General features: G+C 42.9%; 2 protein-coding genes across 2 annotated transcripts in view; one reads left to right on the forward strand and one right to left on the reverse strand.

Annotated features, from left to right (window-relative positions):
• Positions 1-11,428, forward strand: smc2 (structural maintenance of chromosomes 2). The gene is given in 30 exon segments (XM_079646183.1): positions 1-347; positions 1,013-1,162; positions 1,262-1,384; positions 1,469-1,507; positions 1,608-1,718; positions 1,869-1,913; positions 2,023-2,256; positions 2,786-2,935; positions 3,076-3,309; positions 3,539-3,698; positions 3,814-3,931; positions 4,325-4,401; positions 4,404-4,462; positions 4,557-4,676; positions 4,762-4,782; positions 4,784-4,877; positions 4,880-4,966; positions 5,173-5,274; positions 5,277-5,305; position 5,307; positions 5,574-5,699; positions 6,348-6,541; positions 6,628-6,771; positions 6,965-7,039; positions 7,760-7,879; positions 8,120-8,320; positions 8,423-8,539; positions 9,214-9,374; positions 9,965-10,112; positions 10,565-11,428. Coding segments are annotated over 30 exon segments (3,594 nt in total). The 5' UTR covers positions 1-179; the 3' UTR covers positions 10,751-11,428.
• Positions 11,423-22,612, reverse strand: part of ecpas (Ecm29 proteasome adaptor and scaffold) — a 20,353-nt gene continuing 9,163 nt past the window's right edge. The window contains exons 22-49 of the mRNA XM_079646175.1: positions 22,250-22,422; positions 22,005-22,106; positions 21,540-21,663; positions 20,783-20,928; positions 20,249-20,303; positions 19,980-20,094; positions 19,831-19,899; positions 19,627-19,744; positions 19,363-19,530; positions 19,128-19,207; positions 18,665-18,770; positions 18,486-18,533; positions 18,275-18,393; positions 17,795-17,945; positions 17,616-17,681; positions 17,175-17,264; positions 16,977-17,043; positions 16,801-16,892; positions 16,644-16,710; positions 16,349-16,543; positions 15,962-16,173; positions 15,820-15,863; positions 15,378-15,570; positions 15,112-15,259; positions 13,423-13,528; positions 13,197-13,285; positions 13,038-13,109; positions 11,423-12,275 (exon numbers count right to left, since the gene is read on the reverse strand). Of these exons, the coding sequence (XP_079502301.1) occupies positions 12,136-12,275; positions 13,038-13,109; positions 13,197-13,285; positions 13,423-13,528; positions 15,112-15,259; positions 15,378-15,570; positions 15,820-15,863; positions 15,962-16,173; positions 16,349-16,543; positions 16,644-16,710; positions 16,801-16,892; positions 16,977-17,043; positions 17,175-17,264; positions 17,616-17,681; positions 17,795-17,945; positions 18,275-18,393; positions 18,486-18,533; positions 18,665-18,770; positions 19,128-19,207; positions 19,363-19,530; positions 19,627-19,744; positions 19,831-19,899; positions 19,980-20,094; positions 20,249-20,303; positions 20,783-20,928; positions 21,540-21,663; positions 22,005-22,106; positions 22,250-22,422 (3,155 nt within the window). The 3' untranslated portion in view covers positions 11,423-12,135. The remainder of the gene's footprint in view (positions 12,276-13,037; positions 13,110-13,196; positions 13,286-13,422; positions 13,529-15,111; positions 15,260-15,377; positions 15,571-15,819; positions 15,864-15,961; positions 16,174-16,348; positions 16,544-16,643; positions 16,711-16,800; positions 16,893-16,976; positions 17,044-17,174; positions 17,265-17,615; positions 17,682-17,794; positions 17,946-18,274; positions 18,394-18,485; positions 18,534-18,664; positions 18,771-19,127; positions 19,208-19,362; positions 19,531-19,626; positions 19,745-19,830; positions 19,900-19,979; positions 20,095-20,248; positions 20,304-20,782; positions 20,929-21,539; positions 21,664-22,004; positions 22,107-22,249; positions 22,423-22,612) is intronic.

Below are 22,612 nucleotides of genomic sequence, written 5' to 3' on the forward strand. Positions count from 1 at the left end.
GTCCTTACCTGCCGCCAAAATTCAAGTGAGAAGAGAGAGGACCGAGTTTTCCTGTTGACGGTTGTAAACACTGGGCAATTTACCTAGTGCTTCAACTTTTAAGTTACCGATTTGGTTTTCAAAGAACCGCAAATCTTTCCTCCGGAGTGTGCGGGCGGGAAGAGGACTGAAGCCTCAAGATGCACATCAAGTCTATTATTCTTGAAGGATTCAAATCCTACGCCCAGAGGACAGAGATCAACGGCTTTGACCCGCTGTTCAACGCCATCACAGGACTCAATGGCAGCGGAAAGTCCAATATCTTGGACTCTATTTGTTTCCTTTTGGGTATCACCAACCTCAGCCATGTAAGTGTGCTATCAGATTCAAAGTTCTGTGCTAAATGTTGCTGAGTCTTGGCCTTGTTGTAGAGTTTGGTTTGGCGGAAGTAGGATTTACTTTTAATTTCAAGCTACTGTACTTTGTCCTATGTTCGGTAGATTAGTATATTATTAGAGAGTATTCTAGTGTATATTTTATGTATATATTGTTTTTTTAAATATGTGTGTATTGGTATTTTATTCTATTTTTTTTAATTAATTTTGTAATTCCTGTAGATTGACTGTTAAAATACTGCTGTGACAAAATAATTTCCCAATTTGAGATAAATAAAGTATCTATCTAGTCCTCTATCTTTATTTCTGTGGTCCTAATTTTAAGACGTACATCAAGCAATTTGATCCATATAAAGGTTTAAGAGAATAAATTAGGCTTTACAGCAAACACAAATGGCAAACATAAAACATATATGTGGGTAAAGACATAACTATGTGTAAATAAAAAATAAACAAATTAAGAACATACAAAAACTACAAATGTATACAAATAGTATGCATTGCATAGAAAAATCATATTGGTGTTTCTAAGTTTGCTTTTTAAATATTGATTTAAAAAGGAAGAATTAAAATTTTTCTTTTTCTCTAATGTACTACTACAAAATCTCAAGAATTCTTCTTTAATTTTCACTTGATAGGTGCGAGCCTCCAACCTCCAGGACTTGGTGTACAAGAACGGACAGGGTGGCATCACTAAGGCCACTGTGTCTATTACCTTTGACAACTCCAATAAAAGCCAGAGTCCTCTGGGGTTCGAAACCCATGATGAGATCACCATCACCAGACAGGTTGGCAAACAAATGGATACAAAAGGCTCTCTAATTGGTTAAACAAGGTTATTGGGTACAGCTCCAACACTTAAACTTTGTCATAAATCTTCCTTTAAGGTGGTAATTGGTGGCAGGAACAAGTACCTCATCAATGGAGTCAATGCCAACAACACCAGGGTGCAGGACTTGTTCTGCTCTGTTGGCCTCAACGTAAACAACCCACATTTTCTCATCATGCAGGTCAGTCTTGTGCAGCATGGTTGTGTTCGTGCTTTGTAGCACTTCTAGAGTATTTAATATCATGTGCTGTTTCCAAAAATGTAGGGAAGGATCACCAAAGTTCTAAACATGAAGCCACCAGAGGTAAAGCATACACACGTTGTCAACAATCTCACCATCTCTACTATTCCATACACTGTTCCTGCCTTTTTTCAACTCGTCCAATAACCCCTTTTGCTTTCAGATCCTTGCCATGATTGAAGAGGCAGCGGGAACCAGGATGTATGAATGCAAAAAGCTTGGCGCTCAGAAAACCATTGAGAAGAAGGAGGCCAAGCTGAAGGAGATTCAGACAGTATGTCAGAAACTAACACTTATTTTTAACCAATGTATCTCTGTTCATCCTGGGAAGCTGCTTCAATGTCAATTATGTACGGCTTGATGGCTGTACATTAAAAAGCCTTTTTTTTTTCTAATCTTCTTTTCGTTTTTCTTTACTCTTAAGATTTTAGATGAGGAAATTACTCCAACCATGAACAAACTCCAAGAGGTAGGTTCACTGCAAAATCAATATGTAATACATGTTGCATTATCTAGGAAACAAGATGTTTTTATTAACACCATTTCTTTCTTTTTTCAAACTCTTCCTCCCTCTTCAGGAGCGATCATCATACTTGGAGTACCAGAAGCTCATGCGTGAGATCCAGCACCTGTCCCGGCTCTACGTGGCCTGGCTGTTTGTGTGTGCCGAGGAAACAAAGGTGAAGTCAGCCGAGAATCTGAAGGTGATGCAGGACAACATCACCAAGTTGCAAGCAAGCATGGCTGAGAATGAGAGCAAAGTCCAGGAGCTTTCCGCCCAGATTCATGAACTGCAGAAGAAAAGAGACCAGGTAGACTGATTCTATTTCCAACATTAGTCCTGAGTAGATTTGTTGAACTTTTGAATCCTTTCTCCCGAGTGACCCTCTTAGCTGTAATGAAAGAAGTGTTCAAAATGATCTGTAGCTCATCAAAATGCATTTTTTGTATTTTAATGTTTGAATCCAACCTTAATGTAGAAGAAGTAGGGCTGCTCCATTCATCGTATTTTAATTGCAATTACGATCATGGCTTGCAACGATTACGAAAACAACGTTAATGGAAATATAGAGATTATTTTTTTATTATTATTATTTTTTTTTTTCAGTTTAGTTATACTTAAAGTTCAGGGTAATCAACTGTTAAAAACACACTGTTCAAATTTTTTTTCTCCAATAAATTGATGTTTTCAAAGTAAATGGATAATTGTTTTTTAATAATCATGATATCAATTATTGACCCAAATAATCGAGATTATGATTTTTGCCATAACCGAGCAGCCCTAAGAAGAAGTATCTTGTGTCATTGCTTTTGTATTTGATGTTTATGTGCTGTTTGTAGGAGGTGAGCGGGGTATTGAAGACCCTGGAAGAGACTCTAGCTGACATGCAGCGTGTGGATGCAAAAGCTCAGAGTGCACTTGACCTGAAAAAACAAAATGTCACAGATGAAACCAAGAAGAGGAAGGAACTTGTCAAGAGTATGGATGAGGTACTGGGATCATTTACATTTTGCATTTTCTCCTTTGAGTTGTTTTTTCTTTTAGCACGTTGAAATCCCTTACAACAAAGGCTCTCTGCAAAAGTGAAGGTTCCAGGATCTTGATCAGCTGTTGTTTTCCTCATCCTTAGGACAAGAAAATGCTTCTGGTAAAAGAAAAGGAGGTTTCTACATGGACGGAGCAGCTCAAGACACTACAGGACGAGGGACAGAAGGACGGTGCAGCCCTGGAGGCAGCTGAGCAGCACTTCAGGGCGGTGTCCGCTGGCCTCTCCACCAATGAGGACGGAGAGGAGGCCACACTGGCCGGGCAGATGATGACCTGCAAGAATGACATGAGCAAAGCAGATACTGAGGCCAAGCAGGTGAGGAAGGCAAACCTTATCATGTCTCCTGGGGAAGTGATGTTTGGTTTTCAAGGTTGTCTGTTTATATTTGACAGTAAGTTTTTAGTACAGACTTCTATGCTCATTAGCACGAATAATTCAGCACAGGCCGGCTGATTCTAAAACGGTTTGGTGTTGAGAAAGTACTTTATTCTTTTTCTGTTGATTTCTAAGGTTGTTCAACTGTCTGTCTGTTTGTTTCCTCCAGGCCCAGATGACCCTGAAGCATGCCCAGGCGGAGCTGAAGACCAAGCAGGCGGAGGTGAAAAATATGGACAGTGGCTACAAGAAGGACCAGGACAGCCTGCAGGCGGTCAGAAGCAACAGGGAGAAGCTACAGGCTGAGCTAGCTAAACTCAACTATGAAGGTACTGTGTGAAGAGCCGTGCATGCAGGCTACCCCTTCTACTCATGACAGCTAACACTTTTTTTCATTTTGCACTAACATTTGCTAACTGTGCTTTCATGTCTGCCTTCATGCAGAGGGGAAAGAGGAGAATCTGCTGGACAAAAGAAGGCAGCTGTCTAGAGACGTGGCTAAACTTAAAGAGACCTACGAGAGACTCATGTCTCGCTTCCCCAACTTGCGCTTCGAATACAAGTAAGGATTTGTCAGATGCATTTTCTTATCTATTTAACTGTACAATGTGTTTAAGAATATATATGTTCCTTCTTTTGTATCCCCCTGAGAATAACCCATTTTAGGGCAAAATAATTGTTCCCAAATGATTTATTAGCAATGACAAACTGTTACTGAGAAACTCAACTTTCGTGATGTTTCAAAGCAAATACCTGCAGTTTAATGAGATGACCAAACAAGATGATTCAATGCTTATTTTTATTAGCTGTAAGAACACACTACTTTAAGAGGAACACTTTACCAAAAATAGGAGCAAATTCAAATACTTGCCACATTCATGTAGCGTGGGCCCTGATAAGAGTTTAAGCTTTTAACGTTTATTAAGTATTTGATGTGTTTTCTGCTTCTCTATAGGGACCCAGAGCAAGGCTGGGACCGCAGCAAAGTGAAGGGGCTGCTAGCTAACCTGATCACCGTGCGGGACCTCTCCTACGCACGGGACTGGAGGTGGTGGCAGGAGGACGGCTCTATAACATTATTGTTGACACAGAGGTGTGTGTGTTAGTGGTGATGTTATTTCAGTGCAATACGGGTTTATATTATTTCATATTAACCTGAGTTGGTGTGTGGGTTTGTCTTTTCCCAGGTGACGGGTAAAAAGCTGTTGGAGAAGGGGGAGCTGCAGCGGAGGTACACCATCATTCCCCTGAACAAGATCTCAGCCAAGATACTCAACGACAGAGTGGTGAACGCCGCCAAGAGCCTGGTGAGAGACATGCACTCCACCTGCTTTTTAAGATGTACTAAACATGACTACCCGTCCTAACTCGTCTCTGTCCCCTTTCTGTCAGGTCGGAAAGGACAACGTCCACAACCGCCCTGTCCCTGGTGGGCTATGAGTCAGACCTGCGGAAGGCCATTGAGTACGTCTTCGGCTCCACTCTGGTGTGCGACTCCCTGGACAATGCTAGAGAGTGGCTTTTGATAAGCAGGTGATGACCAAGACTGTCACTCTCGGAGGGGACATCTTCGACCCACAGGGAACTCTGAGTGGAGGTGAGAACGAGGCGGTGCCATATACTAGATGGTGTCATGTGCAGTTACGAAAAGTATCCTTGACATCTTCATGTTTTGTGTATAGCTCACAGTCATGTTTGCTTTGGAACATCAGACCTGGAATAACAGTTTTGGCTTGAATGACTCATAAAACAGCGCAATGGACTTCCTCATGGACTCCTCCCCCTGCTTCTTTGCTCTTCCAGGCTCTCGCTCCCAGTCAGCGTCTGTTCTGACCAGCCTCCAGGAACTGAAGGAGGTTCGGGACAGCTTGAATGAAAACGAGGCTCAGCTTCAGGATATTGAACGACACTGGCCAGCCTGAAGGGAACTGCGGAGAAGTAAGCAGGCTCACATGACCATATGAAATGAGTCTGATTAGAGCTAGTAAACAATGAATCGGCTCAGCTACATCTTACTCAGGCAGATAACTTATGAAATGTAGAAACTGCGTCAACCTTTGAATTAGTTTGTTCACCAGATACAGCTGACAACTGGATTTGTACACTTACAAGGGGGAAACGTATCCAAGGATCGTCTATCATGCGCTAAATAAATCCTGCAACTCAGGGCCACGTGTTTTATTCACAGCCTGTTGTCCCTCCAGGTAACCGACATCTGAAGCAGCAGTATGAGCTGAAGGTGGAGGAGGAGCAGATCCTGCAGACCAAGCTGCAGCAGAGCTCCTTCCACCAGCAGCAGGAGGAGCTGGAGCGGCTGCGCAAGGCCATCGGTAACACTGCTAACATTTACACAAACACAGTTTAAAGTGGACCTATCATGCTATATTTGAAACATATATTGTAGGGCCATACCTATATAAAACATGGCTGTGAAGTTTCTTTTTCAAAATACAAAACATATCATGCATTTTAGCCATGCCTCACTTCGCTCTATTTGCTCTATTCCAGCCCTGTTTTTGCAAGAGCTGATTCTGCTTTATTGACAGACTACAGCGCCACTTACAGGCCTGGCATATGTACTACAACGTCTCCAGCGCTTTTGAGCGGTCTCTCATTCCCTGATAGGTGGAGAGTTGCCCATACAGTAGGCGGAGCACCCCTTTTCTGGCGTCAGAACAATTCAATAATAATCAGCTCCGTTGCAGCCCCGTTTTTAGAGATTAGGGTATGGAGGAAAGAGAGAGGGGTTGTGTTCCCTGACACACCGGGGGCCACGTATTCATGTATAAAAGACGTACAAAAGTGCATTTTGCATGATAGGTCCCCTTTAAAATAACTGAATACAACAAATATACTGTACACAGATATTCATTAGATCTGGGAAGGGTCTAATAGGAAATTGAAACTAAAACAATACATATATCCTGATTTAATGTTCTGTGTTTCATTGTGTTTTTTGTCATTGTTTGCTTAAACAGAGGAGAGTGAGGAGACTCTGCGTGTCACCAAGGATGTTCAGAAACGGGCTGAAGAGAAGTACAAGGTGCTGGAGAACAAGATGAAGAATGCTGGGGCTGAGAGGGAGAAGGAGCTGAAAGCCGCTCAGCAGAACCTCAATGCTGCCAAGGCCAAAGCTGACACCTTCAACAAGATGCTGAAGCAGAAGCAGCAGGTCAGTAGCTCTCTCCATGCCGGCTCTAGCAGCCATGTGACGGTGTGTCCATGCACTGACTTGTCTCCTCTTGCTGATGTGTGCAGGAGTCTGAGTCCGTGGCTCTGGAGCTGGAGGAGCTGCGCAGGGAGCAGGCTGGGTACGAGCAGCAGATCCAGGCTGTAGATGAAGCCACTAAGGCCATCCAGGAGCAGATCGACAGCATGGCCTGCACCGTGTCCCAGAACAAGGTATTTCACACATGTTGGTGTTCTCTCTGGATTAATGTTCAGAAGAGTGATGAAGAAGGCAAATAAAATGTCTTGTTTAGGTAACCGTTTATCATTACAATCCAATGTCTAGTAAATAATTCATCAAGTAGGCACTCTAACTACTCATGTCATTTCCTTTCCCTCTGTAACCTGATCTCCTGTTGCCGTGCAGGAGGCAGTGCGTACGGCCCAGGAGGAGCTGGCCCGACAGAAGGAAGGCATCATGGCTCAGGACAAAGAGCTCAAGGTGATTACACTTAGTTTCCCTTAGTGCCTCATTTGAGAAGCTTACACGTGTTTCATTGGGAGACAGAATGTCTTTCTGTTACAGTTTCAGTTTCCTCAGTCATCTTTTTCACTTTCTTAAATGTCTACTGCAACTTGTTTGATCATTTGTATTAGGGCTGCACGATATTGGAAAAAACAGACATTGCGATTTTTTTCCCCCTGCGATATGAAAAAATACAGGAATTGAGGAAAAGACCGTTTTTTTGTCCGCAAACCATCCTTTCTTGAACTTTAATGCTATACAATTGGTATTTTTTTTAACTATATTTAACCGGATGAAGGATTTTAGTCACGGACGTCTGGATCTTAATTTATCAGAGCAACAAGCTGAGCTGGCTCGGTTAGCAGCGCCGGACTGCCCTGGAGAAACACACAAAACTACTTTATTCAGTGTTTTTCCCTTTAATCACCGGGTCCGTTTGGTTTGGAGATTTGATTGTGATTGGTGGTTTGCTGTGCATGCAGAGCCTGCATGTCACTCACTCAAGTAGCCCTGACATGAGAGTTTTCCTTTTGTAGCAAGCAGCAAAAGAATTGTAACATGAGTTAATTTGCCTACTTAATATCGCAAGTCCTAAAAAAAAAAATCGCACGCCCACGCGATGTGAATATCGTCGCGATTATCGTCACGGCACGATATGTCGTGCAGCCCTAATTTGTTTCCAATTGATTGTTCCAGGGTAAGAGCTCAGAGGCCAATAAAATAAGAGAGCAGAACAATGAAGTCCAGCTGAAGATCAAGGAACAGGAACACAACATTAGCAAGCACCGCAAAGACAGCCAGGAAGCTGCTGACAAGGTACACACACACACACACACACACACACACACACACACACACACACACACACACACACACACACACACACACACACACACACACACACACACACACACACACACACACACACACACACACACACACACACTCTCTCTTCCCTCAGTATAATTCCATGATGGGGACCCTGAGTGTTCCATCTTGTCTTGTGTGATCAGTGTCCTCTCAACGTCTCTCCCTCACCGTACGTTCTCCCTCCAGGTGACTCGGATGCTGGAGGAACATGACTGGATCCGGTCGGAGCGTCAGTTCTTCGGCCAGCCCAACACCTCGTATGACTTTAAGACCAACAACCCCAAAGAGGCGGGTCAGCGGCTGAAGAAGCTGGAGGAGACCACCAGCAAGCTGGAGAGAAACGTCAACAAGAGGGCTATGAACATGCTGAACGAGGCCGAGGAGAGGGTGGGGGCAAACACTTAGGATATTGTCATGTCAACAAATGCAAAAGCTACCATTGCAGATAAGAAGGTCTTACATCTAACCGACACGTCTCCCCTCTTGCAGTACAATGACCTGATGAAGAAGAAGAGGATCGTGGAGAACGACAAAGCCAAAATCTTGCAGACGATCGAGGAGCTGGACCAGAAGAAGAACGAGGCTCTCAGCGTGGCATGGCAGAAGGTCTGCTCTCTTTTCTGCTTCTTCTACGGATCACCATATGGCTTTAGCTCACTTTAATAACTCATTATTACCGGCCTTTCATAACCAATACTGATTGGATACCTGGATCACATTTTCTATTTAAAACTGAAGTTCATAACTTGCAGTTTATAAACTCCTGAGACTAAAAAGGCTTTTGTTAATGCAACATAAAACAGAGTACTTCTGACCCTTCAATTGTAGATCTCTTTTATGAGTCAAATCCTCAAGACCGTGGCTCTATAGTCAGAATGTGTCTGTCCGGGATCTATCCTGCATCCCTAAAATCGTTCCCATTCATTTCCGTTTCTTGCTCTTTCATTTGTCTTTTGATTTTGTGTATTAAGAGACAATAAACATGGGGGTGCCCGTTTCTTAGGTACACCTAGTTATTAGACTGCTTTGTTACACAGCTTAGTTGAATACTCGATTCTAATTGGTCCACTGGGACATTTCACAGGTTATTAATTGCTGTACATTATACATCACTTTATGTTTTAGAATGAGTCATTCATATCTGAAACTGAACAGTGTTATTGTTGTATGGAATCATGTTGACGTTTACACTCACTGCTAAATCCCACTTTGTTCCGCCTCACTGTTTTCCTGTTGGATATATTTCTACCGTCATTTGAAATGTTCCCCTTCCTTTGCAGGTAAACAAGGACTTTGGCTCTATTTTCTCCACCCTGCTGCCGGGGGCCACTGCTAAGCTGGCTCCTGTCCAGAGCGGGGGGATCTTGGAAGGTCTTGAGTTCAAGGTGGCCTTGGGCAACACCTGGAAGGAGAACCTCACCGAGCTCAGCGGGGGGCAAAGGTCAGCAACAGTTCTCTAATGCAGTCACTATTAAAGTATCTATTAAAGTATTCAGGGTTCTTACGGTCATTAAAAACCTGGAAAAGTCATGGAAATTCAAAATGCTAATTCCAGGCCCTGGAAAAGTTATGGAAAACAATATTTTTCCCAAAGTTTTGGAAAAGTCATGGGAAATTAACTAAAGTTGCATCAAATATAATTTATATTTTACTATAATTATAATAAAACTGTACGGTATAGTAATGAAACGTAAAATGGAATTTAACTGTCGAGGTGTTTTGCTGGTGAGAGATGTGAGTTGCTTTAGCGTGTAGAAGCTAGTAAGCCTATTTGATTTGTTTTAGATAGGCACAACATGTTTCATATGCAGACCTTATTTTCCTGTTCCATGTTCAAATAAACCATTTTCAGTGGTACCGCTGAGAAAAGAGTACTTTTTTTGTTCATGGAACATTTGGTAAAGGTCCTGGAGAAGTCATTGAAAATCCTTAGTGAAAAAGTGTATGAACCCTGAGTATGACAGGTATGGCTATAAAGGGTTCCATGGTGAAAAGGAAGTCACTCTGAGTAATGGCCCACTCTGTTTTCAGATCTCTGGTGGCGCTGTCTCTCATCCTGGCCATGCTGCTGTTCAAACCGGCTCCCATCTACATCTTAGACGAGGTGGACGCTGCCCTGGATCTCTCACACACACAGAACATCGGGCAGATGCTGCGATCACATTTTAGACACTCACAGGTAAACACAAAAAATATGAATTTCCAACAACCTCTGAATACAGTTAAGCAAATGATATTGTGTTAAAGCATTACAGTAAATAGTGTGTTGGTTGGTTCTTGTTAATAATAATAATACGTTCATTTATTATAGCACCTTTCACAGAAATATAATTCACAAGTAAGAACCAAAGTTAAAATGAAGACGACAAACATGAATACAATAACCACATGGCGCAGAAATGTTAGGTCAACATAAAAACAAAACACAGACCACGTGGACTCCTGAAAGGAACAAACAGAACACATCACACACATTTCAAATAGAAATAAAAGCCAATGTGAAAAGCTAGTTTTTCAGTCGTTTTTTAAAAAGCTTCTACAGGGACTGCAGAGCGGATGTCTATAGGAAGAGAGTTCCACTTGGAGCCAATACAATCAACAATAATCTGATTGTACATTTTCTCCCTGCAGTTTGTGGTGGTGTCCCTAAAGGACGGCATGTTTACCAACGCCAACGTCCTCTTCAAGACTAAGTTTGTTGACGGCATGTCTGCAGTTTCTCGGACTGCGCTCAGCCAGAATGACGTCAACCTTCCCCAGAAAGCACAAGACAAGGCGCGTCAAAAGGACAAGAGGAACAGACCGCTCATCAGCTAATCATGGCACTGAAATATCTGAACATATTCTTCTCCAGAAGCCAAATCACTTAACAATGTATCTACCATGAACTGTGTATACCATTTCCTCTGCCACGCATTGCTCTCCTAATCTTAAGAGTTGTTTTATACATCTTTGTTTTAAACCTTTTTAACTGTTAATGTATTTCTTTCTCAACTGTCCTTGTTATCCTGTCTCCTCTGTTTCATACCCTTCTGCCACACATTACTTTTATATGCAGCTGAACATCCATATTTTTTACTAAATAAAGCAGGTCAAATATTAAATACTTTTTAGTTTTTTACATTGCCATGTCTTGAATCAGCCTTAAATAACTAAAAGCCAATGTGTGGATTTGAATTAGTTATCTTTAAAATTGTTCTTTTACTGTGTTTGTATACACCAAGATCCTTTGTTTACAGGCAATAAACCCGTTTCTGGTTCGTTAGCATTAGAGGTAAAATGCTGGTGCCCCCTGCTGGTCGTTTTAAAGAAACTGGAAGATAGCAAGGCACACATCAATCTCTGGTGTTGGTGAAAATATGCTTGAATTCTTCCACAGCGGAAAACTAAATCAGGGAAAGCACCCGGCACCAAATGTGAGATTGGATGAATGTAACCAAGCGGTGTATCGATGTATCAATCTGAATAAAAACAAAAGAAAGTCACATGTCCAAATAGTCAAGGTCTTTTTATTTGATCAGGGACAAATTCAAACAGCTATAGCATCATGTTCAACTTTACAGCAGGTTCTTTTATTATTCTCAAGACTTCACAAAATTGGCTGTTGTCTCGTTCGTTCAATTTGCAAACAGGAAGTACATTTACAGGAGACAGATCTTCAATGACTCGGCTATTCTACTACATCTCAGCAGCTGTGACTAACAGAGAGGAAGAGTCCACACCCCGTACGAGTGAAACTTTAAACCTTCTGAGTTAGCCAAGCTGGACCACCTGCTGTTCTGATATTTAATAAGTAGGCAAACCCACAACAGTAGTAAAAGTCCCCATTTTGGGGCTATAGATATACAGCATCCACAAACCCAACACATTGGTTTATATAGCATTTATTATTATGTTACTGTCCATTTAAATGAACTAAATAAAAACTTGACATGTTACAATAATAACCTCACCTTTCACCTCCTCTCACTGTGAGATCAACATCAAGCTTGATCAGCCAATCAATGTGAATCAGTGTGTCAAAGCTCACAGGTGGTATGGGTAGGAGAGAAGCTATCTATATCAAAGAGGTCACTCGGATGCAGTCGTTGATTTGTTTCACTGATAAAGTAAAAAGGGGTTGATGCTTGATTCTGTGACTGCGTGTTTCTGGCATGGTGGGTTGTGAGAGTGAGTGTGTGTGTGTGTGTGTGTGTGCACACTCAGGGTTGGCTCTGGATATGCCTGCGCAGCTCCTGGGCCTTATCCTTCAGGTCCGGCCTGCTGTCGGCCTGCATCGTGGAGAGGGAGCGCTGCAGCTGCTCCCGGGTCTTCACACACACACAGTCCCACTGATCGCTCTCTGGAAGACACACAGGAGAATGTCATCAGTGACACTTAGGAGCATAAATCTAATCCTATAAAACAGATTTGTAATTCATTGCACTCAGTAAATGTTATATGACCTAACAGCAATTTATCTCTGTGATATTTCTAAAAAGGGAACTTATAATAAGGCATATTTACAGTTATCCTTCTGGGCTCTTTATGGAATCAGTTTGATACGGCGCTGTAACATTCCTACAAGGAGTTACAGCCGATCCTGAGTTATAGTGAGAGTTCAAGTTTATAGGGACCATAATATTCCCTTATAATACATTTTGTTTTACACGTATCAATTGATTTAGGAGTATCTACATATTTCTCACACAGAAGTCATGCTGAAATACACGTTCATCCATTGTTTGACATATTAATTAATGTATGTGTTATTATTGTTTTGATTAATAACTAAGGTTGATGCCCCGGACTTAAACTGTTCTCAGTAAGGAGAAGACACTTATATATATTTTTTAAAACCCTACATAAAAGTAAAGCTTTAAGTAAATGAAGCGTATGTAGGATTAAAGGATCGTGGCAAATGTTCCTGAGGTATTCCTTTTGCACGAATCAGACGCCAAGGTTACGTTTCTTCCTGACATATGATGCAATACAACAAAAAACAGGTATAGATAGACTAGAAAGAGAACATCTACCTCTGAAGAAAAACTGGGTTCAAGTTTTAGTTTTCAAATACAAATAAACAGCAATACACTTTATGAAAATCTCAGGAGTGAAAACATACCTCCAGTTCTCTTCACGATCAGATCCACGACGGACAAGGCCTCTGTCCTCACGGAGGAGTAACTTTTGTTTTCTGGGCAGAAACACAACACAGACATGGTGATGAAGTGCTGAGTCAAAGACTATCATATCAAATACCCTGACATTGTGAGTCTCTTACCCAAAGGGTGAGTGAGAGCAGCACATGTCTCTGTGAGGATCTGAGACAATGCATTAGGGTCTTCACTCCCCTTCTCCAGCAGCAACAGCCTACAGAGAAAAAACAGTCATAAACTTAAGTTAGAAATGTTTATCATGAACACTCTTTGATCGGCTTGATGTGTTCAAGTTTCAGGTTTTATTAGTCTGAACAATTACAGGAAACTGTTTGTTGGTCTGGCACCTACCCCTTGTAGAAAGCCTTCATGGACTGCAGAACACCAAGCTGGACCTTCCAGGTGCTCAGCTTCAGCTTCTCACACATCAGACTGCACACCTCCACCTGGAAGCGAGCTGCACACACACATTATGATCAGCACATTATAGAACTATATCATAACGGTTCTGCCACTGATCTGAGCCCCTGAGAATGCAGTGCTGAGTCTCTAAAAAGGTAAGACATATTGGCTCTCCATTTCTCTTTATAGAATAGAACTGGGAGGGATGAACCCCTCTTTAATGGTCACCAGTGTTGGGACTAACACGTTTGTAACGTGTTACTGTAACGCAACTACTTTTTGCGGTAACTAATAGCGTTACTAGTTACCCATTCCCATTAAGTAACGCCGTTATAGTTACTATGATTTAAATGGGTGCGTTACATTATGTGATGGAACTGAAGCGAATCTCCCTGCGGATGTAACTTGCAGGCGAATACAGCGATGTTCTCTGACAGTACCATGGAAAAGTGAAAGTAACCAGAGAGGAGTGATGATTGGTTAACGCGGGGTAACATTTCAGGGTAAGCCAATCAGAGACAGAGTTGGGCGGGTTTTGTCTTATGGGGAAAATAAACAGACACACAAACACTGGCTAACACACACACACACATGGTAACGCCCACCACCAGCACACACACACACAATGGCAGATGCAAGTATCAGCGAGAGCAGCAGCGCATTTACAACTTGGAGATATAACCATTATTTTCAATTTGTGGGGATAAAGGACGCAAAAAATATTACGGTCAAATGTAAACTGTGTGCAGGACAGAAAGCATTGTCCACATCGAATAACAGCAATGCCAATCTCCTGAAGCCCCTAACTAATGTACATGGGACTATAAAACTAGTCGCCAAAGACCCCACCGTCTCAACCACGGCAGGCAGTGCCTGTCAAAATGTCTAAACATATCTTTTGTGTTTTATTGTTCCACTACATTTCATAATGATAATTGCTACAATGATGGGGAGTTGTCTTTTCTCTTACTGTGCCAGAACAACACAAACACTTGTGTTTTTATTGTTATTACTTTTAAAGTAAAGTAACTTGTTACTAGTTACTTTTATATTTGAGTAACTAATAAAGTAACTAGTTACTTTTTGAGAGCAGTAACTATAACTATTACTAGTTACTTTTTAAAAGTAACTTGCCCAACACTGATGGTCACACATGCAGAGCACACAGTGACATGTGTTCTCTGCATTTAACCCATCCTAGCACCAGGAGTCTAGTACTAGGAGCAGTGGGCAGCTAGTGTACAGCGCCCGGGGAGCAATGGGAGTGAGGGGGGAAGGGGGGTGTCCGGTGCCTTGCTCAAGGGCACCACGGCAGGGCAGGAGGTGAACTGGGACCTCTCCAAGTAGTAGTCCACACTCCATATTTTAGGTCTGGTCGGGGACTTGAACCGGCGACCCTACAGCTCCCAGTCCAAGCGCCTACTGACTGAGCCACTGCCTTGCAATGCCTTGTCTTTTTATGCTGCTGCGACGCAAACATTTCCCAAATTGGGATCAACAAAGTACTTCTTATCTTATAAGTGTGAATTCCGCTTATTTTTCTCAGCTTTAAATCTTGCCCACGTAGTGCTCAATAAGTGTCCACCATACAGAATTAACAACATGTGGATCATTGATCCAGTCGAGGCTGAGACTCACCCTGAGTCTGAGGGTTTCTGGGCCAAGCCTTTCCCAGAGACTCAAAGGCACAGAGCAGAGCTTCAGTCTGCAGCTCCTTCTCCTTCACATCTTTATCATCAGCATCCTCCCGAGACCTCAGTGAAGCACGGCCGCTCTCTGGGCAGTTCTGTTGGGAATCAAGGAGATGCTTTAAAACACAGGTGAAGAGAACTCGTAGGAAATGTAGTGCTATCTTAAAAATAGGATAATAACAGGCATGATCAGATGAGCAGATGTGATTTCACCTTTTTGATCAGAGGGATGATGATCTCGGCCATGTCGCTGAAGCGGTCCTCCTCGCTGCTGTGGAGCACGTCTCCGGCGCAGCGCAGGGCGGCCATTTTGTACACCAGACTCTCCTTACGACACTCCTTCAAGACAACTTCCAGCACCTCAGAGATGGTGGGCTGGCCTGCGAAAGGCTTCTTCAGCTCAGGGCTGAACGCCATGGCAACAATTGAGGAGATTTAGTATGAAATGAAAAAGGGGTGTGATCATTCTGTCTGGCAATTGAACATTTATCGGAATTAGAGCTTGATTTAGGTCCTCGAGATCGATAGAATAATCAACAATTCTCCAAATTGAAAGGTAAACTAAATAGTTGGAGAATCATGACACCCATAGTTGATATTGCACATAAAATAAAACTGGTAATTAAAGAGGATAAAGTTATGCAAGGACCCTCACCTGCATTTGGAGACAACTGATCCAATGGCTTTCAAAAGCTCCTCCTAAATCAAGAAAGACAAAAAAGAAACAAAACAAAAGTACGTTTGTAACAGAAATCTCTCTGACCTTTTTGTGGTACTGTTGTATTGACAGCCGTTACCTTGCCAGCCCATGTGCGTCCGGACAGTCCCTGAATTAAAGCTGTGAGCACCATGCCAAGGTGGGGGGCCACCAATGAGCCCGTCTGTTCCTTGGCAACGGTGGCCATGGCAGCTGCACCCTGAGCCTTCATCTTCCAGGACTGGGATTGCAGGGCCTTCTGGGTAATAGCAATGAGCTCGGTCATGTAGAGTCTGATACCTCCGAAGCTCCCTAGAATCAAATAAATAAAAGAAGCTTATGTTATTACAAAGACAAATACAGATGCTGAGTGGACTGTTAGTGCCAATATTTCAAAATGTCATCTCCATACATCTAAGTGTTTGTTTTTGTCTTCTGTTTATCAATGATATAAAAACATATCTTTAGTGTTAAGAGTGTTCCTCACCGGGGACATTCTCCTGCCACACCTCGGCCCACAGCGTGGCGTCGTGGCTCTCCCCCTCCTCATCGGGCCCCGGGGCCTGATGCATCCCCAGGAAGGCCAGCGGCAGGGCCACTCCTGCGTGGCCCTTCAGCACGTCAGGGCTGTAGTGGCTGATGGCGTGCATGGTCAACGCACTCGATGACTTGTACACCGGCTCTGGGAGAGAGAAAGAGCAGAAGAGAGCGGAAAGTTAGCGTTTGGTTTAAAGCACAAACAGAATCATTCTCTTCTGAGGAAAGATTTCCTGCTGTTTTACCTTCTTTCTCCAAGTACCAGCCGTTGAGCTTCAGCAGTAGTTTCTCAACGCTTGTGTCTTTGGCTGTCTGATCATAAAACATAGAAACAACACATGCTTACAAGTCAACCTTTGGCGTGATGACATAATGGGATTACTTCTCAGAAGTGGTGCTTACCCTGACGAGATGTCCCAAAGCAAAGGCAAATGCTTTCTGTACCACAGTGCTCCTGTCATGGATCCCGTTCAACAGGGCACTCATCAGTTTACCTGCCAATAACAAATAGATGGTTCATTAATTCACTTGCACTAAATAGAAACACATTAAACAACACAAGTTCAATTGTGCTTTACCTGAGTATGGGGTGAGGTCCTGGGGGCACTGCACTGAGAGTGAAACTATGACACTAGCACAGCCACCCTGTGTCGAAAAAAGAAAAACAAACATAAACCGGTGTCTCAATACTCTGTATTTATAACAGGTGGCTTTAAATTACTCAATAAACTCTTTACAGACAATCTGCAAATGAGAGACTGCAGAAGTGCGTGTACCTTGGTGCCCAAGCCTACTCCACTCTTGAGCAGCTCACAGAGCCTGGGAACCAGCTCTCCCAGCACGGAGACATCGAGGTGCTGCAGACACTGAGGACAGGGACACAAGACGGATCTTTACACAACAGATCTTGTTTGTTTTTTTGCCATGTTTCTTCAATCTTACTTTCTTTCCTGTGAAACCCTTGAAACTGGGACTAAAACCACTAAAGGTCAAGAAGGTTAAACTCAGTATTTATGATGTTTTTCTCATTAAGTATGATATTTGAAATACAGCTCCAAATTGTTCTAAATCAAAGTAAAAGCTCCTCACTTCAAATATATTGATCAGGAATCAATAGGGGAATAAATACAGAGTCAGACAGTCCATAATCCCATTGGTATCAATAAAAGGTTTCAGTTTCATTTTCAACCCAGAGTTATATAGTGTTTTCTTCTTACCATGTTAACGGTCTCCATCATTGGAGAGGACTTGGCGGCACTCAGCCTGGCAGCGTCCATGGCACTCTAGAGAGGCAGAAGAACACAACTCATGAACATGTGGAGTCTTACCGGTGATAAAGCGTACATGAACTGGTTGCCATACTTTGGGTAAAGATGCAGTAGAAGACTGAGGTTACCTTTTCTTGCTCTGTAGCTCTGAGACTGAGGTAGTTGAGGACCTGAGGCTCCAGGGTGGTGAGGGCCTCCAGCAGGGCGGGGATCAGCCGGGCAGCGTGGGGCTTTAGTCTGGCACCAGCCGTCTTACTGATCTTCACCAGGGTCTGGATACTGGGAGGGAATACGACAGATGGGTTTAGAGAGAAAGAGAGAAAGAGAGAAAGAGAGAAAGAGAGAAAGAGGAAGACAATGCTATGGCTCGAACCTGCTAATGTAGCGACGTACAGACAGATGAAAGCGTCTTACTGCTCTGACATAGAAAACATATTGGTGCATCGGGGATTTGGATTGAAAAGGAGTTCAATAACTTAAACGGTCATGCTCTAAAAAAATCAATACAACTTTGTTTTTACATAAAGCATAAGTTGCGTCAATATAAGCAAAGTAAGAGGAAGGCCACACAGCAAAACAAAGACAACAGTGGTGGAGGGAGGCGTTACCTTAGAGAGCGGACCTCGGAGACACTGCTGACGATGCCTTTCTCCAGCAGGGTGGGCAACATCACGGCCACTGTCCTCTGGGCTGCGGAGCCTGTAGACTCACACATACGAGTACACACCTGGACACAGGGAGACAGCCCGGGTCACGCATGTGTACACAAACAATTACAAATATAAACACAAAGCCCATTATAGTGCCAAACAGCTTTACCTTACTGAGGGTCTTCAGGGTCAGGTCTGCTGCCTTCCTCACAGATTCCTGAAACATGACGACACATTATTAACAACAGCAAGGTCTGCTCGACACCATGGCAGCTATCTTTAAACGAGTTCCATGTGTTGCTCTGGGTGAATAACAGCAACATTGATTGAGATCATTTCCCTGCTCACCTTGATGTCATCCAGGACTCTGAAGAGCGTTTCCCAGATTTCTGCCAGGTGATCAATGAGGTCTTCAGCTTGGCGGCCACGAATCAGGTCGTTCAGAGCCAGGCAGCTGATGGGAAAATCAATGAATCAGAAACAGATTTTGTATTACAGCAAAGGCTTTTAAGGTCCTTGCCTACAGTATAATAATGTGAGTGGCAAAACACAACATTAACATATCTAACTAACCCAGCTTTTAAAAACACTTCAACTGTTATACTCTCTGATATATGTCAATTAGAATACATAGTTCCAGTACTAATACTGTGGGGCCCATATCAACCTACTCACCAGGTTTGAAACAAAAATAAACGCATTTGGAATCTTTAACTTTTATCAAAAAATATATTACAAAAAGTCAATCCAATAAACTAACTAACTAATCTTCATTTCCAGGGGTTTGCAGTTCAATGTATTTATAATGCACCTGGACTCGCGCACTCTCCAGGTGTTACTGGTCAAGTTGGAAATGACATCCTGCAGGATCTCCTGAAGATACTTATCCACCTGAAACAGAACAAATAGACATGCTCACATTACTACCAACTACATAGTGAACATCTATATCCACATCCATGAGTATGTGTGTGTGTGTGTGTGTGTGTGTGTGTGTGTGTGTTTGTGTGTGTGTGTGTGTGTGTTGAACAACATTAAACTCCTACCAGGGTCTTATCGGTGACCAAGGCGTCCCAGATGCTGGTCATGGCCTGACGGATGTTCTGGTTGGGGTCAAACTGGTAGCGGTACAGGCGGGGCACGATCTGGGGCAGGAAGGGGGCCAGCTGCTCGCCTGCCTTAGACGCGATCATGTTGAAACCAAACGCTGCTCCCTGAAAGGAGGAGAGGTCAGAAAGAAAGAAGAATGAGACCACCGCAGGTAGTTAGGAAAATAGTGCAATGTATTGGACGGGGAAAGAGGATGATACCTTGCGGGAGTTCCACATGGCATGATGATTGGCCAGGTTCATGAACTTGTAGACCAGATCTGGTTGGTTCAGGTCGCTGGCCAATGAGCAGAGCTCCTTGTATGTTGTCAGGCCGTGACTGCAAGTGAGAGATTGATGTCAATTTCACACCAAGAGTTGTTAGCGTTTATCAGTACATTCTAAAATTGGTGACACATGACTCACCCATCAGGGGTCTTCCCCAAGCCTTCTCCCTGGAACACCTCTGTATCTTCTGAGACTGCGTGTTTCACTCTGTTGCAAACATAGGAAAACAATCCTGTGAATCTTTTCTCTTGTTTGATTCCTTCTTCATTATTTAACTACCCACTCACCTTTTGCCGGTCATGAGTGTTTCCACCAGGGTAGAAACCAGTTCCTGCTGGTCAGCCTCTCCTCCCATCTCGTAGACGAGGCCCAGACCTTTAGACGCCACATCCTGACTCAAGTCTAGATCACATAAGGAAAGAAGAAGTTCAAAAAAAGTGATGATGAAGAACCGGGAAGGAGAGAGCATTTTTTTTCTAATGTTGGGCATATTCAAAAAGCCCTGGAAGTAAAGAACAGATCAACGCATTAGTCGGTGTTAGAAGTGTCTTCTTACCGTCAGGGTCAGAGAGAACAGAGATGAACGCCACCTGAATCTCCTTCAAATGGGACTGTCGGAGTGAAGGCACAGATATTAGTATTACAAACAAAAAAGGGACTTGACCTGCAGACTTTTATAAGCATAAATCTACTACTAATGTTTTTTTAATACCGTTTTATTGTAGTGTTTGTAAACATTCAGACATAACATACATACAACATACAACCGCATACCTGTCTAGTTACTGCGCATATAACACACATCTCTCCATGGGTGACAATAATGTCACCTTAATCATGTAGCAAGATATCTATGTATATCTCAGCTCACTTACTAATTAGTTCAATAAAAGCACAGAGAGAACATGTATAAGAAAAACACATTATAATCATAATGGCCTGAGATGTGACCTCATTACAATGAGAAACTTCTAATAGGAGGGAAAGAAGAAAAGATAATAATAATAATGTTTGTTGATGTGTTTTTCCTCTTTTCTTTAAGTCTCGAGAGAAACAGGAACACAGTTCAGAGGAATGTAGTTGTACCCACCGTGATTTCCTTGTGCTGGCCGAGTTTCTTGACCATGGAGAGCAGCCATATGCAGGCTGCCTGTCGGACGTGGGGGTTCTGGCTCGGTATGTACCTGGCCAGGACGGACTTCAGGACCCACGGAACCACGTCATTATTTTTCACGTCTAACGGGGAAAGGAAGAGAGTAGAAATGAGTTTGAGGGACATTTCTATATATCGTTCAGTGACATATTCCCATCCTAAATCTTGTTCCTGTACTCCAACTGTTCATTTGGTTGTCATGACCTTGCAAGTAATTGTCTTCCTGTCACTTTTCCAGTTTCATATCCTCAAAGTGGAGAGCAAGGACAAACACGCAATAGTGAAATACAGACATGAAGGTCTGCAGAGTTATGTGAATGCAACTTCAGGACATTGAATACAATTGAAGCTGTAGGAGGCCGCCGCCGCAAAATATATGAAGCTGATCGACACAAGGCAGGCCTGACAAACCTGCTCACTTGAAGATCTAGAAAATGTGTCGCAAGTGCTTGAGAAATGATCCATTAGTTCTTCAAAATGTTTAGAGTTGCACTCCAAACTGTACAAACAAGTACAATTAAAGTAATATAAGTAGTGTATAACATTTATATATTTACAATCTGAACCGTTTTTTCCCCCCTCTGTCCTCAAACCTTCAAAAAGCTTAGGAAGAGCAGCCGAGGAGGGAATGAAATACATGCTTATGTGTGAACAGAATGGAGCAGCATAGAGGAGTGAAACAGAAAGCACTCACTCTGTGGGGGGTTGTACTCTTCCTCGGTGCAGGTCCATGGGTCTCTGGCAGCTCCAGAGCTGGTGCCTATGGCAACGCTGGTTATCGCCTCTCCCACCGTAAACTGCAGCTCCACCTGTTTGGCCTTTAGAAAGAAGGTGTGAGAGACATTGTCACCAATTAGACACACCCAACGACAGCTTTGAATGCGCACCATGTTGGTACATATCCAAAATACCAGAATGCAAAAAACGGCACTTCTGCCAACAGTTGAAGGCCTGATTCATCGGTTTGAGAAATCTAACAATTGTTCAGAATCAGAAAACATTACGTCAACATAATACACGTTTATTACAACCATCAGGTAGTTTAAGCCTATTAACACTAGCACTTTTAAAACATTGCGTTATAATTACTTTTGGGGTCATCTTTGTAAAGCCCTGTATTACTACTGTTAGTGGTATAGTCAGTCAATGCGTTTCATACCTCTACAGAGTCCATGAGACCCTGCAGCAGCTTCTTTTGGTAAGGGAAGTCTCCATCTCCCACAGGAAGGTAGCCCAAGGTCTGGATTGATCTCTCCTTCATCTGGACCACGTGGATACAAGCAAGATAATTAAGGTTAATTTGATATGTGAAGATCTGAGGCCTGATTAACACATGAATGCATACTGATGGTCCCTGGACAAAATATCTGAGTAACCCCTTCCTCTGGGGCAGTCCCTGGTTACCTTTGAGCTCTCCTTGCCAGAGGGGATGCGAGCCAGCAGGTTTTCCATGGCCGACAGTTTGGTGAAGCCGGCTCCATCATCAGGGATCAGCAGGGCGCCGTTACGGCCGATTTCCCCCAGAGCTGTACACGCTGCTACCGCCAGCAGAGCACTGCTGCTGTCCAGGAAGGAACCTAGGTGGACCATATAGACAGAAATTAATTACAAATAAGTTACAGGATGGAAATAAAGTACAACAGCTAGATTGTGATATACATCCCATCACAATCTAGGCAAGTAATTAGCATTTCATTTAATTGCAGTTTAACAGTCATAGTCAATAAACGAAGCCTAAACTGGAGGACAATGTTGAAAAAAAAAGCT

The sequence above is a fragment of the Notothenia rossii genome, assembly GCF_949606895.1.
Source record: "Notothenia rossii genome assembly, chromosome: 1".
Taxonomy (NCBI): Eukaryota; Metazoa; Chordata; class Actinopteri; order Perciformes; family Nototheniidae; genus Notothenia; species Notothenia rossii.